The sequence below is a fragment of the Corvus kubaryi genome, unplaced genomic scaffold, assembly GCF_017639235.1.
Source record: "Corvus kubaryi isolate FWS band 111438036 unplaced genomic scaffold, C.kubaryi_AGA036_p1.0 74, whole genome shotgun sequence".
In the NCBI taxonomy this organism is placed as follows: Eukaryota; Metazoa; Chordata; class Aves; order Passeriformes; family Corvidae; genus Corvus; species Corvus kubaryi.
The window spans coordinates 8,978,157-8,994,185 of record NW_024582061.1 but is presented as its reverse complement, the minus strand read 5'-3'; the positions used below and the strand labels follow the sequence as shown (position 1 = coordinate 8,994,185).

The 16,029-nt window shown below is 40.1% G+C and overlaps 1 protein-coding gene across 1 annotated transcript; it reads left to right on the top strand.

The window, feature by feature from the left end:
- Positions 1 to 7,161: 7,161 nt before the first annotated feature.
- STMP1 (short transmembrane mitochondrial protein 1) lies at positions 7,162 to 13,834 on the top strand. Its single transcript, XM_042050949.1, has 3 exons — positions 7,162 to 7,262; positions 10,235 to 10,288; positions 13,371 to 13,834. Exons 1-3 carry the CDS (start codon positions 7,248 to 7,250, stop codon positions 13,449 to 13,451), a joined length of 150 nt encoding a protein of 49 aa, XP_041906883.1. The 5' UTR covers positions 7,162 to 7,247; the 3' UTR covers positions 13,452 to 13,834.
- Positions 13,835 to 16,029: the final 2,195 nt, after the last annotated feature.

The window sequence follows — 16,029 nt, the reverse complement described above, 5'->3', positions numbered from 1 at the left end:
TTCATTACCTATCACATTGTTTTTTAATATTCACTCTAAAATGGATGTAGCCAGAACCACCTTACTTCGACCTAAGTAGCAAGACATGAATTACTGTGAACAGAACTTGCAACTACTATCAGTATATTAATATACATCTTGAGAAGTAGAGATCTTTTTATCTGGAGAACAACTTTTGCTTCCATGGAATGAGAAATATCAAAAAAGCATTTGTAAACACAATTCTGAAGAAGTTCTGAACTGGAAAACAGCAGGACCTATAGTGATCTCCTGAAAAAAACCCATGAAATTAGCAAAACAAGAAAGGACTGAAATACCCACTAGCCCTTAAGAGATACTGAGCAGTGACAGGTCAGAACCACCAGCAGAAGAATAAGAGTACCTGGCTGTGTGTGTTTTTGAAGACCATGAGCAATATGAAGTGTTCGAGGTGAAAGTGGAGTACTTGTGTCTCTCTACATTTTCCTCCCATGTTAAATGAGAATAATATGCTCATTATGAGTACATATTATCAGAATGAGAAAGTATATGCTAGTTTTGGTCTATTGTAGCTAACAGAGGTCAGGAATATTATGGTAAGAACTTGCAAGAACTAGTACACATTGTACAACACAATAGCACTTCACAAAGCTCTTAGGACACCTTTGTGTAGCCTCCCACAAGATCACAGAATCAAATGCACATAGCAATTCATCCCTAAGCTTACTCAAAACTCTCCCATTCAGAAATTAAATGTCAACAGAAATGGATGCTTTAACTTGAACAAAAAATAGATATACTTATAAAATGCTTCATTGAGAGTGAAAATTCTGTCCCTTCATAATGATCAGAGCATGTTATTTCATTTAATTTAGATTTTCACACCACACTAATATAAATATGTGATATTATACAAAGTGTACATGACACACATGAATACGGTGTTTTATTTTAATAGCATATAAATTTGACAGTGCAATTAACAATGTCTTTTCCTGGAAAGCATGACCTTGTCCTGCTGTTTCTTGACACACTACCAGAAAGAAGTTACAGTCAGCTGTATAATCTCAGTTTTCTACTTCAGTAACCTTTCAGAAGGCAAGGCATTACATTAGTCCTTTTGTAAGTTAGGCCTTAAAGGCCCAATGCTTTTCATAATTTGCAATAAGGCCTCTATCACATTTCCGCACCCACAGAATTTACACCTATGCAACCTCAATGTTCTCAAGTATAACAGAGACATATCTACCATCCATATAAAAGAATTATGCTATTGAAGTAAAGGATCTCATTATTTGCATCTAAATGAGCCTATGAAAGAGGGAGCATTCAGTTACCGAAACAGAAGGAAATTGCCTGTTCTGAAATACATATTGCAGACAAGTACAAAACACAGCTTTGATCTTACATTCATCAATCTGATTAAAAAAATATATATTTGCTTAAGCTAAAATCTCACATCCTGTAGTATCCTTGACTTTAGCTGCATGAAATCACAGTGATCTCTATGCTCCCTATGACAACATATTGGCCTAAACTGAAGAATCATTCAAAGGATTCAAAATATCATTGCAGGAAAAATTATGTACATAGTATGAGTTCCAGACTTTTTCTTTTGTTTTTATTAAATTCTTGTAAATTTTCCACTCTGTAAGGGCAGCTGTCACATGGAGCATGGGTTTCAGTAGCATTTGAAACTCTAAATCCTTATTGGGCTTCTTTAAACTACTTAGCCCAAACCCTGAAGCCAAGAGAAGGCTTGAGACACTCTGGAGCTGTAACTCCTCAATAGAAGCACTCTGAGGCTCCCAGCCACAGCAGTCAGGGCAGGGCTGCCAAAGAGCATTCATACAAGTTGTGCTTCCCAGATTTACTTTAATGGCTTGTCTTGTACAGTGATGGAAACTTGGGAAGTGGCAGCACAAAATTTCTTGGTGCCTTGGTAACTGGGAGCATTTGAACTCTGCTTGCTTGCCAGTGAGTATGACAGACATCAAAGAAAACCAGGAAGTGAGTGAATACCAAATAACTGTAATCAAGTAAGTGGGGTTTCTCAATTTGTGCAGGTTATTATTCACACTGAAGACTAAAAAGAAATATGAACAGGGCTCAGCAGAAAGCATCAGTGTGGATTTTCCTGTGTCAGAGATTAATTGAATATTTAGAGCCACAGTCCTGCAAAGGCATGACATCTGTGACTTGTCCCATGAAGTCACCTGAACTTCTCACTGCGTACCTGGAAGTCTCTTCAAGTCAAGATTCTTGGGGCATTTTTTTTTAAAAAAATCTCTTCTTTTTGATATTACTACTGTAAGGAGAACAGGTCACCCTTCAGTTGATCTCTATATTCTTTCAGATTATTTTAATTAACTGAAGAAATGATGTCTAAGAAAATAACACCAGGCAGTACAAGGCTTAGTTTGGGGTTTTTTGGGGGGACAGGTTGGGTTTAGTTTTGTTTTGTTTTGTTTTCATAAAAAGCAGAACAAACAATCTCCTGATAGAAAGAGGAGAGCTAATTAAAATCTAGACAGATAATCTTATTCTTTTTGAAGGGCTGCTTTTTAAAGTGAAACACCACAATTAGATTATTCCACCAAGTTTAATGAAGTGGGTCAGTTAAACCAGTGTCTCTCTGTATCTTATGAAATCTAGTGAAAATCTGGAGTGACTTTTAGAAGGAAAAAAGTGTTTGAAACAATTTTTAATGAACAGTACCTAATTCCGGAATAAAAAAGATTGAAAGATGCTGATAATATTTTTGATAATTTGAAAATATTTCTTACATTCTTACTCAGGAAAAGAGCACCATCTACTGATCATCACTCTGAAATTCCTCGATGCTCTTTCCCTTGCTTGTGTTTTACTTGTGTACAACATCATAAACTTATCTCCAGAAGCTCTGGATGACTCTTGAACACATGTGAGAGAAAGCTTGTGTATCTTCAGCCATCAGCTAATACCACTGTGATGTTTTATTGTTTGAGTAGCCAGCAACATCTTAGCAGCAGGAAGCAAGCTCAGCTTCAGATCCAAGGCACAGAGGCCCCCAGTGAGGTTTCTCCCATCTCTGTCTCACAACCCAGGGGTGGTAGTCAAGGCTGTAGAGCCTGCAGGTGCTCTCAGGGCCTTAACTGCAGCAACAAAGCTTAGCTATAAATAGGTTTTCTTTGCTCATTCTCCTGCACATTTGACAGGATTTGAGTTCTTAAAAAGCTCTAGTGCTGCTCTGAGAAACAATTTCGGAAAATTGGTGTGCTGGTGATTGCTGTCATCCTATGAGTGATGGGACTATTTCCCCAATGTCTCACATTTGATGTGATTGTGATGATTTTCTCTAAACCAGAATGTGAGGAGGTGAACCAGGAGCTCCCACAGCTGCATGCACAGCTACAGCTTGAAATGCCAGCTAAATCTCCATGACTGGCACTCATGCCCTCTGTGGGTCTGGCACAGAGTGGAATTCATTACATATCTATTATCTGCTCACACAATTACACCTCTCTGTGAATCACTGAAGAATTATATATTCCTCATATATTATCTACTTCTCATATATAGCCCTTGTCAGGCCACAGCCCAGCAGCTAAAGCTGAAAGGTATCATTACTCAATAATTTCTTCTTTGACTCAGCCTTCAGTTCTTGAATTCCTAATCCCAGGGACATGTGATCATGGGAACATCTCAGCTGGCTGGGGGAGGAGTTGTTTAAAGAACATTTCTAGATGTTGTAGCTCCAGGGTAAAAACTTAAAATCATGACTCATTGTATTCAAGATACTTCACTACCCTGCCTACATATAAATTATCAGTCTTTTGGGTTTGAGGGGTTCTTTCATTATACACTGGAACTTATATTGAACAGGTTTCTATTTCTCCTGGCAGGGTAGATGGTTATTTCTTGTTCATGCAAAGACTGAAAAATCTGTTTCCTCTATTAAAACAAAAAAAAATAAACACTTAAAGATGGATGTGGCACAGCCTCTCTGACCAACCCGTACCATCACCTGACTGACCTCACGATGAAACAGGTGAAAGCTGAGTCCAAGTCAAATATAAGTTGCCTATACATATAAATATACTGCCAGAGTGGAGAAAAAAGGATAAAGCAGAGCCATTTACATGGGGGAAACCAGAGGCACTGAGGTGTGTGGTCAGATATTAAGCAGGTAAGTTACAGCCATCTGTAGGCTCATACAAGAGGAGACAAAAGGCACTAGAAGTTATTATGGAAAAGGTGATTTCAACAACTTTAATTAACAATGAACTGCACCTCCACCAGGAAAGATTTGAGATGAACAGCTACCTATTTTTTTTCAGGTAGGCAATTACACTTGGTATGTTTAAAGGCCATAAGTTCTACTAAATTTTTGACAAGCTGACTGCCCTGCAATTCTGATTCCTTATTACATATTGCTCGATACATGTTAAGTGTATGATACATTCTGTATCTACTGTGTACTATAATAGTGCATGTCTCCGTGGCAAGACAAAAACGTCCTGGATAATTACAACTTCTCAGAAACCTTGAAACCACAACAGAGATTATATAAAAGATATTTTAATAAAGCAAAGCAAAGAAAATGGGCAGAACTAAAACCAAAATACACAGACTTAACAAAAATAAACTTGAACAGAAAATTTTATAGATGGTTTTCTGGCTCCATCTGATGTTTATTTTACACAATTTCTAGGTCAAGGAAATCTGGTTTCCACTTCTCTTTCCAGCTACACATTGGAAATAAGGAGTGGTATTCAAAAGACAGTTAAACATATGTATTCTGAGGACTTACGTTCAAAGTTGTATATTAGTTATTGTGAAAGTAAAAGAAAAATACTTTTTAAAATTAGTTTTTATATCCTGTGACTTAAATAATTTTCAGCTCGGAGAAAGGACTTCTATGGCAAACTTATCACTTCTCCTTAGGATACCAGTTAGAATGCCAAAATACTATTCCTCCCTACTAACTTTGCTTACATCCTCATGATGGCTAAATCATCCATACTACTGCTTATTCAAACACTACTGCTTTATTCAAATTAACTCTCAAGCATTTGCAACACAATTATCACAAATTTTCACATCAAATATTTTGTTGGCGCTGCTTTCAGATTAGATAATAGCATATTTACTACCTGTACAGAAAAAGCACCTGCTTCACTTGGTTGGTAATAGTTTCTAGGAGGACTTGCTCCATCACTGTCTCAGGGATTGAAGCAAGCATGTTAATGTGTCTTTAGGTTCCTGGGCCTTCTTTTGGGCCCTTCTTGTAGACGTGTCTGACATTTGCCCTCTTCCAGTCATTAAAGATATCTTCTGATCTCCATAACATTTCAAATATTACAGGCAGTGGCCCTGCAGCAACGTCAGCCGCTTCTTTCACACTGGGCAGACTACATCCAGGCACATAGGCTTATGTGGATATAAGAATATAAATTCGTCTTTGTTAGCAGTTCTCACAATATCATGACAGAACACCCTTCTTTTTCTACTGGGCCTAACATGCCTTGTCCTGGTACGTTCATAACCCAACAAACTTTTTGTAAAAACAACGGTAAATTAAATGTTATCCTTTAAAAAAGGGATTCTCACCTTCTGTAGAGTGGAGTACATATATACTGCACATGCACTATAAAACAATATTAAATCAACATGAATGCATCTTCAAATATGATTTAGCAATTGAGAATAATGTTGAATAGCCAGCACTTCCTGACAAACAAGCTTTCTGCATACCTCAGGGGCTTGACTGTACTTGCAGAGCACTAGAGTGCAGTAGATAACATTGAGAAAGTCTTTCCTAGCAGCAAAAAAGTAGATTTAAGTTGTTTTTTTGGCTTTTTTTTTTTTTTTTTTTTGGTTTGGCTTCTCCCCCCACACCCCCATTTATAAAAGCATAATAGTTGCATTCATAACTACCAGCCTGAGCTCTTCCTTCCAATATCGTATGCCATCCACAGTACCCACCCTTTACAGTCCCTAATCCAAAATGATTCAGCATTGGCTGATGCAAATGGAATCGTTTTACTTTAGAGGAAAGGTTTTTTTTTGGCAGTCCACTAAATGTCACAGAGGAAATTCATGGCAAATAAGGAAAATAACTGTGTAGAGCAATGTTGAGCCCAGACTGTCTAACACATGTTGTATTCATTATAGTCTAAGCATATTAACAACATTTTTAATGAACCTTATCTCCCTGTGATGATACTGTGGAGGCATTATAATTACTAAAAGGCTTGTTTGCTTCATCTGCTTTCTGACATGTGCACAGGCTGGAGTCTTTAATCCTATCTCAGTTCTCTGATCCTGCACACACGGAGAAGGCTTCAGCATTAGAAAAATAATTATTAGCAGCTGATTTGCTCTTGTTTCCAGAACCAAGCTCATTTGTGAGACCCCTGGAAGAGTTAGTCATTCCAGAGGACAAGGAAGCCCAGCCCTGCCTCTTGTGCCACATCCATTCAAACCTCTGTGTCATTTCCAGGTGTCAGCTCTTGCTCAGGGAGAGAACAATGCAGCAGCTTTGAGCAAGCCTGAAACACAGGAGAAAGTGGTCTCAAGTCTGGATCCTTACCAGGGTATCACCAGAACAAAAAAAAAAAAAAACAACAACAACAAAAAAAAAAACCCAACGTGGTACTTAGTATCTTTCTGTGCTTTTTTTTCCTGAAGTGGGCAGGAGATACTTCTTCACCTCACCAAGGTACCTTCCCCAGAAAGGCAGAAGCTACATGTTTTTTATTAGATGGAGCATCTGAGCTCTCTGGGAACTGAGATATAATGTGAATTAACTTGCTTTCAGGGTAGAGGTGCCTAATAGCTCAAAAATAGACATATCTCGTGTTTTGTTGTTTTTTTTTTTTTTTTAGTCTGAAAAGTTACGGGGGGGACAAAAAGAGATTTGAAGTCCATTGCAATAAAGCCTGCAGTCTCTTACTGACTTGAAGAAGGAGAAATATTCCTAACTGATACTGCCCAAAACTCAATGAGCCAAGTGTAGCCATCGAAAGAAGCTGAACCCAAAGTGATTCACAGAGAACAACTACTCATGCTAAAGAAAACCCCAAAACCAAACAAAAACCACCGCTCGGCGGCCCCTCAGCAGCGGCCGGGAGCGGCGCGGTCCCCGCTTCCCCTCACGCCGGAGCGCGGCGGGGCCGGGCCCAGGCCGGGCCATGGCGGCGGGGGCGGGCCCGGAAGGGGAGCGGCCACAGCCCCCCTGACTTCCCCGGCTCTCGGGCGGGGCGGCAGCGCGGGCAGCGGGCACCATGCTGCAGTTCTTGGTAAGGCTCCGGGCCGCCATGGCACGGCAGGGCGGGGCGGGCCGGCGGGGCCGCTGCCCGGCCGAGGGAGGAAGAGCGCGGTGTGCGGCGGCCCCGTGTCCGGCCACGCCACGGCCCCGCGTCCGGCCAGCCCGCGGCCCTCTGTCCGGCCACGCCACGGCCCCGTGTCCGGCCAGCCCGCGGCCCCTGTCAGCGGGGCGGCTGCGCCCGGCGTTGGCTCCCCGGCAGGGCCCCATCCTTGGGCGGCTTCTCTTCTGCTGCTCCTTGCCACCCTCTGTTCCCCTTGTTCCCGCAGAACGGTGCCTTAAAGCTGCTCTGAAAATGGAGTCCCATGGCTTGTTTTTCCTCCAAGTCATGCTCTTAATTTGCCTTGGAGATTCTGCTTGCTCGCGGCGATGCTCCCCTTGCTGCTCAAATTTCTTTGTGTAGGCATAAATATCTCCCTCTTTTGGTGAGACCAGAGTCGTGAGCCCTTGCCATTTTGTACACCCTTAAAAGTGTACCGCTGGAGATGTGGATTTTTTTATATACGGAAATTAAGGCAAGGGATCACGTTTCATTGCTGCCTTTCATTAAATCCCCTTAAGAATAGCAGAATTATTAGACTGAATGTTAGACTTCATCTTTCGTTTGGGCAAGATAATTTTGCTGGCTAATGAGTTTCACAGCAGGTGTTGATACAAAGCAAGAAGAGATGGCCTATTGTAAGCTGGGAGAGTCTTGCCTGTTTTTATATAAGAAATAAATGAGGCCTATTTCTTATCCCAGCTTCATAATAACTATGAAAGCCTCAGTCATTTCTGTAGCTGTTTAAAATCCCCTGTCCACTCCAATGAAAATCTTCAGTAAGGCTAAATATGGTTAGCCTCTCTCAAAGTTTCTGTGTTTATCAACTCCACTGCTTGCTGCTAATGGGGTATTTTTTGTTGCTAGATAAAAATATAATTATGACTTCTCATTAGTGCATGAAAGACAAAAGATACACTAATTCTGGGTTTCTTCTCTGCTTGGATGTAGATTGGGTGTTTGAGTCTTGCTCTGCCTGGTTAGGGCTGTAGCAGAGAGATAAATGAATAATCTCACAAACCTTGTGTTTTTGCAATCCAGAGTTAACACATTAAATAAGCTTTTGTTTACAATGCATCTTGAAATGCTGGTTGGAAATTGGAAGACCCTGAACTCTCATCAGCCCTGTGTTTTTAGTCAACATGCAAATTTTCATCGGCTGTGTGTTTTGCTTTCCATATAATTGAAGTCTTAAGATTTTTTTTTCCCCACTGCTTGAATTGTCAGCTCTAAAAATAAATGTAACTGGGTGGATGCAGTGCTGAACATTCCAATAAAGGAGTACACTTAAAGGGAGTAGTGATCTCAGTACTATATATACTGAGTACAGGTTATCTCACAACAGAATGTGACATATATTGGAAAGGTTCTAGGGTAAAAGCCTAGAACACTGCTAATAAACAAGGATCTGGTTTGTGTTTTCAGGTGGCTTCCCAGACACTGCTAAAGATACAGGAAATTCTCCTTTGCTGGACTGAGGCTCTTCATTAAGAGGAATCACAGGCCTGTTTTGCATCAGTGCAGTATTTATTAGTATCTCCCAAAGTACCTCCTTAGCTGGTAATTGAAACTACAAAAGCATATGATAACCAGGGCAGTACTCACAAGAATAATTCTTCTTGTTCTTAAGTTGTTAAAGCTAAGCTTGAAAAAGTAATTATAAACAAGGAATAAGACCAAAAATCTGTTAAAAAAATACTGAAGTAACTTGCAGTCAGAGTTCATTTGACAGCTCTCAGCCAATTTTAGTTTTCTGTAGACAGATTTTCACCAGTGCTGATTATGGAGTCTGAATCACAGAAAAGATGAGCTGTGCTCTGTGCTGCTTTGGGCCTGGAAAAGATGTCTGGTCAGTAAGTGATGGCAAAGTTGTTTTGTGGACAGTGGTTTTATTTTTCTTAAAATAGTCTTATTTTGACAGCAGTGACCATGAACAGTAACAATTTTCTTAAATAGAACAGGCCTCAGCTGTCACAAAGAGTGATTTGTCTACTAACAATGAATGAATGCACAATATTAGTGTGTCCCCTTTCAAAACAGCCAAATGAGCCTCTGTGGTATAGGGCTTACTTATTTTGAAGTGTAACAACAAAAATAAAATGTAGGATACTGAGGAGTTGGTGAATGAAAATCTCATCACCTGTCATTGAAGAGAGGACTTTCTTTCGCTCCAGAAGTCATCTTATGCTTGAGGATTTTCCTCAGCTGGCAAACAGTTTCTGGGCCAGAAACTGTGCTTGTGTTTTGCTCTTGCTCTGCTGCCAGAGTGCATTTTTATGGACACCCTTCATCAGCTACAAGTTTGCACAGCTGTCAAAAGAGGTTGTGCCCAGCTTCCAACCAACTGTACTGCCTTAGAGGAGCCCCTAGATCAGAGTGGATTTGGCTGAGAACTAATCTCTTGGGGTCAGGAGGGTCTGTCTGGAAGATGCACAGCTGTTGCTGCAGAAGAGAAGCAGGTTTACATCAGTTAGAGTTCATGTTGTGAAGCTTTTTTTAACTTCATACTAAGACATGTAGGTCCCTTTCCAGTACTGAGCGTTGTTCTAGGGGGGTGTTGCTTTAGGCTTTCCCAGCATTGATTTGTAGGTCCCTGCTGCTATCTTCCCCTTTTTTGTAGGAGTTACTGCCTTTGTGGGTGTGTAGAGAACCTTACAAGGATGAACACAGCTTGATCCAAATAGTCTTGGGGATCTGTATTGAATAACAAAACTGTGTGGTATTTTGGAAATGATGGCAAGGTGTTTCTGGTGAGGAAGATCAGTAAAATTGCACCTCTCTGGATGAAAGATGAGAAATTAAGTAAGAGCGGAGTTGAAACTCTTTAAATGATTTGCAATATTCCTTTTCTTTATTTTAGCTTTTGATGGGAGGATGTTAACTCTTCTCTCTTTCTTCCTTTATAGCTTGGTTTTACTCTTGGCAACGTGGTTGGGATGTATGTGGCTCAGAACTATGATGTGAGTATCCTGGCATTCTCAGAGTTAAATGTATCCTGAACTGAAAATATAAGGCTGTTTTCCCTCAATTGAAAATGAATTGGTCTTTATTTTGATGGTTTCTATTAAACAGAATGCAAATCATGCTCACTTTAGTTACAGGAGAACTCAGACCTTTTCAGGAAGAAATACCTCACTGAAAGAGTGGTCAGGCATTGGAATGGGCTGCACAGGGAAGTGATGGAGTCACCATCCCTGGAGGTGTTCAAGAAATGGCTGGACATGGCACTTAATGCTGTGGTCTAGTTGACAAAGTGGTGATTGGTCAAAGGTTGGACTCTGTGATCTTGAAGGTCTTTTCCAACCTTAATAGCAAAGAAAAAAAAAAGTGCAACCAAAAGGTTATCTTCTCTGTGGTAGTATAGTGCTTAAAGCCTAAACTTCCAGCCAGGCTAGAGCCCAGGCATCTACAGGCAAAGACAGGAGAAACAGAAAATGTTTATGAACGGCTCATGGATTTTACCAGCACTAAAATACTGGTTTCCTGTCTTGGATAGCCTGGCTTCTTACAGTGCTCTCCACTCAGTATAACTGTTTATTAATAAAAATCTATGACCACATGAAATGTCCATCTTCTGGACCAATAATGAAAATAAGTTTTGCCAGCTTTTTTTTGAGAAGTGAATACTTTCTCCTACTTCAAAAAGTGTATTGACCTGCAATCTTTCTTTCCTTCTTTTCTCACAATGAGAAAAGAAAGGGGATTTTCTTTCCTCAGTTCTCAGTTAAGAGTCTTCTATGTGAGAGGGCAGATTTCAAGTTGAGCCTTCAAAACATGCTTTTAATTTCTGTAGAGTCTGCAGAATCCCTTCTAAGAGTAGTGGCACTTAGTTGTTTTCTGGCTAGAGGAGTTAATTACATTTAACATATAAATTTTTTTTTAATTCTTGTGCAATCTGTATTAGCCTTAATAAAAAAAAAAACAAACCAAAAGAAGTTGTTAAGGCTTTGGTGACATTTATGTTCTGCCTTCCTCTCATCTTCAATATTGAAGTCATCTTGCTTAAAAACAATTCTTATATTTTGCTCTTTGTTTATGCACAATCCTTTGTGATTTTTCCTGTCAGTCCAGTAAAAGGACTAATGAAAGGGCAGTGTTTCTGTGCAATATATGTTTTACAGTGTTACAAAACTGCAGTCATAAGAATATATTTGCATGTATCAATATGTATCACAAGCATTGTGTGGTGCTTTTCTGGCAGCACTGATAAAGTATTGCCACAAGAGGGGGACTCAGGCTTTTGATTTGCTGGAAGTGGTTCCCTGGGAATGTAACACTGACTTGCAGGATGAACATGGAAATTTTACTGCTGGTGTTGAAGATGATTGGTTTTAAGTGACATTTAATATAAGCATGTCATAATGAGGTCCTAATTCTGCAGCTGTACACACAATGTGCTTAGTAATAAGTACATAGAGGGTTCTGCTGACAGTGGTGGAGTTCTGTTGGTTTAGTTTAAATGTCAGGTGTGTTACAGGCTGGGCTCTTAATTTCATATGCTCAAACAAAGCTTAATTCTGAAAAGGAAGGTAAGAGGAACTTATGTTACCAGTACTGTGAGCCTCAGACCATTCAATAAGAGAACTGCATTCAGTTTGGATTAACTTCTGCTCTGTGGTCAGGTTACATATGAAGTAAAAACCAAGGATTTTTTTTTCACATCTACCAGTGGAAAATTTGCTTTAATTTCATTTCAGTCAGTTGGCTTGTAAAATCATACATTGTCACTTCCCAGTTTTAGCTAGTCATAATCTTTTCTTTGCCATTAAGAGCTTCAGCTTTTTTTTTTCTTTCAAGTTACCAAAATTTACTGTTGGATTATTTTATCAAAATTCTTTTATTCGCAAGAGAAAGCTGAAGTTTTGAAGCTCACAAGCGGTAAATAGAGTTTTCATTCAAGTGTGAAACTGCAAAAGGGTGTGTACTAGTTTGAAAACAAACCAGTGGGAGGCACTAAGTCAGAATAACAATTTAATGGAAATTAAAGAAAAGGGGAAAAAAAAAGGTAAAAGAAAACACTGTCAAACTGACAGAGTCAAGGTACAACCTGACACCCTGTTAGGCAGGGTGGTGGTAGCAGTCTGGTAGAATGGTGGCTGCAGTCCTCTGAAGCGGTGATCCTGTAGTAAAACAGTCTGCTCTTCCTCAGGAAGTCCAATGGTGGCTGTGTAGCTCCTGTCCTCTGGAAATCCAGTGGGAAGCCGGTGTCTCTGGTGTTCAGCCTCAGATTATATCCACGATGGGATGCTTGGTTCCTCCCTCTGGGCGGAGCATCTCACAATGGGGTAACGAGTCATGAGGCCAAGTGTTGATTAGGCTCATTAACAGGAGAATAGTCCGGAGGGAGTTATCTCTGAGTCATGCGGCAGGACAATGATGGGCAATTAACAGAAAGATAGTCTGGGGGGAGGAGGCAAGGAAACACTGCCCCACCTGGTTTCAACGGCTCCTGAGGATGGTAATAGAATACACTGCAACCCAGGACAGGGTGCCAATTTGCAGTGCAGTAGAATTCCCCAGTGAGGAATTTTGTTTCCCACAAGATGAGCCAGGAGAAGTATTTCTTAATAAATTTCTTGAGAGCATATTAGATGCTCTTGAACATCTACTTTCTCTTGGGTTATGACCAGTATAGTGCAATCTAATTTCCCCTTTGAAGGCCTGTGTATCAGTGTTTAAATCTGCTTGTTCTTGGCAGTTTGTCTTCTTTCAGTCAGGAAGCCAGACTGGTCATACTAAATTTCCTGTGAGGTGATCCTTTTTCCTTCCTCCTGTTCCCGTCACCACTGGCTGACTTCTAGCCTTAATAATCTAAATATTTCCTGAAGCCTCATGTGAGGTGCTTTCATCTGCTATTTGCTTGATACTGCTTAGTTTTTTAACCTCTGTGCAAGGTAACAGATACTGGAAATATCTTTTAAAAACCAGTTAAACTTTATAGAATTTCTTGCTGTGTGTATAGTATTGTCTTTCCTGATGAGACTCATGTAGCCCAGGATTTTTTGTGGCATGGGGTTTGATTGTTTTGTTTTGTCTTTAAAGATTCCTAACATTGCAAAGAAGCTGGAAGATTTTAAGAAGGATGTGGAAGCCAAGAAGAAACCTCCTAATGACAAGTCCTGAAAGAGAAATGTTCCCCAGGTCAACTCTGTGTGTGCACCAAGGATGCAATTTACCTTTCAGGCAGCAAAGGTCAAGTAGAGGGTTGGCATGGGAGGTTCCTCCACTCTTAGTCTCCTAGAACTGGAATATCCTTCTTTTGAAAGGGCGGCTGTGAACTTTTCCTGGGACTGATTTTCAAGGGTTTCAGAATTTGGATTTGCAGCTGATGTGTGACTGGATGATATCATTTGTATTTTTCAGTATTTCTTTTCCTAATACTTGGTAACCTGTTTTTACCTGATCCAACTGGAGTACTTTTGGTCCTGTTACAATGTGTACCTCACACTTGGTAATACCCTAGCTCTTGGAACAGCACAAAAGAGATTAAATGTATCAAGAAGTAACTTTCAGGGTTTCTTGTCATTTGTGGTGAGCAGTGGTACTTCACTATTCTTAAGATCTGTGTTCCATTGTTGGAGATGGAAAAGTTCATTCATCAAAAGCATACATCATTTGTAAAGGAAACAAAACACACCTTGAGAACTGGTTCCAGGCTCTGGCAGTCTCTGCCCCACCTGCTGTTGAGCTCTTGTCTGCATTAGGCCCTATGGTGGATGCAAGGCTGCAGATCCTACATCCCATGATAGTCCCAGAAGCTGGAAAGGTCTGTTGTGGCTTAACCCCACCCAGCAACTCAGCCCCACAGTGAGCCACAGACTCACTGCTCCCAGTGGGATGGGAGAGAGAACCACAAGGGTCAAAGTGAGAAAATCTGTGGGTTGGGACAAAGAGCTCAATAGGTAGAGCAAAAGCAAAGCAAAAAAAGCAGCCATTAAAACCCCTGGTGTGTGAGAAAGCCTGCATTGTATTGTAGAGCTCTTCTGCTTGAAACCATAATTCTGCAAAAATCTTGTTGTAAATTCTGAAAAAAGTTGCAATGATTTAATAGAAGTAAATTTTATTAATTCAAGAATCTATCAAATAATTTTTTCCCTTAAAATAGAAGAGTTCAATTAACTCTGTAACATGGCTTAAATGACAGAGTCCCCTTGACAATCTTTTGCAGGACATGAGGAATAAAGAAAAGTGCCAGGAAGATATTCTTGCTTTTATTGAGAAAGCCTGGTAATGGACTGCTACAGACCAGCACAGAGAATGACCTTCATTTGTTCAGGCTCTAGATTAAAGCATACCTAGAGTGCTTCTCCATTAATGTTTTAATTAGGGTAAGGATTGTACCTTCAAAGTGGTTTGTCCTTTTACCATGTTTTCGTTCTCATCATAGGAAAGCCTGTAGAGCACGTGGTCTGTATTCCTCTCAGAAGAGACTAAATCAGAAAATGTGCTTTGTTCTCTAATGGATGTTTAGTTAATGGGAGACACTCAGAAAGAAAAGATTCTCCTTCTTAAGGAATATAAATATAGATAAGGAATATTTCTCCTGTAATTTTAAATCCTTCCTTTCACCTCTGCCCTGAAATGTGTAGTTGACATAAAAACTTTCAGTCTCTGTAAAGGGTTACTTGTCAAGTTTAAAAGCCAACTCAAGTCAGACAGTCTTAGTAGTGATGCAACCAATTTTCTCTACAGTGAGCACTCCAAGAGACTCCAACAGGGAGAAATGCTTGTACCACCTAACATCAGCTGTCAGAAAGCTTGTGGTAGTAGCAGGTGTGGAAGATACCCAGAATGTGCTTCATGAAGGGAGTTCACAACTAAAGTACAATTACATTTACCTTTTATTGGATTAGTACTGTATGCTGTGCTTCCTGAGAGAGCTTTCATAGACTTCAAACCTGACTGAAGGAATTTTCTTCCACGCATAAAAATGTTTCCATAGAGTGATAGCACTGCACAGCTGTTTTGATGCTTTCATGAACATGATGAACTTAAGTTTCCCCTAACTTCCTCTCCTTCCCCTCCCTTTCCTGTTCTTGAGCATTAAAAAATACTCTCTCTGACCCATTCATTTTTCTTTGCTTGCCGTATAAAATTATATTAGTGTTTAAAATTGGATTATTTCTTTCCTCAAACATACTTTATGTTCTTCCCTTTCTTTACATGGGGATGAGAAGTGAAATAATGTTCAAAATCTCTCTATTTGTTGCCAAACTCTAGGCCAGTTACTCTAAAAGTGTTTTTGGAGCTGACTCTTTCAGCTAAGCATTCCAAGCAGATGTTAGGATTTTTTTTTTTCCTATCATATTAGGAAGTGAAAAGCTGCAGCTGTAATGCTGTGGAAGCAATATATAGCCATTTTTGCGACACTTTCCATTTTAGCTCAAGCTGGGTTTTTTCCTCCCACATAGTAAGCTGTAAATCTGGATAACATTATAACACTTTGCAGCTACTGGATAACACGTTTTACCTAGCCTGAGGTTATCCTAGGTGATACTAAAATTTAACCTTACCTTTCAGAGGGCAGAGGGTGAGCACAGACAATGACTGCTTGATGCAGTCATTGCATCTGGGGGCTCAGAGTGCTTTGGATGTGCTGGTGTCATAGATGGATGGATGCTCCATGAAGATACCTAGGAGCAAGTTTCCCACTTAACATGGGCTCTGTGAATTTCTGCCCGTTTCAAATGCCTGTGTGGGT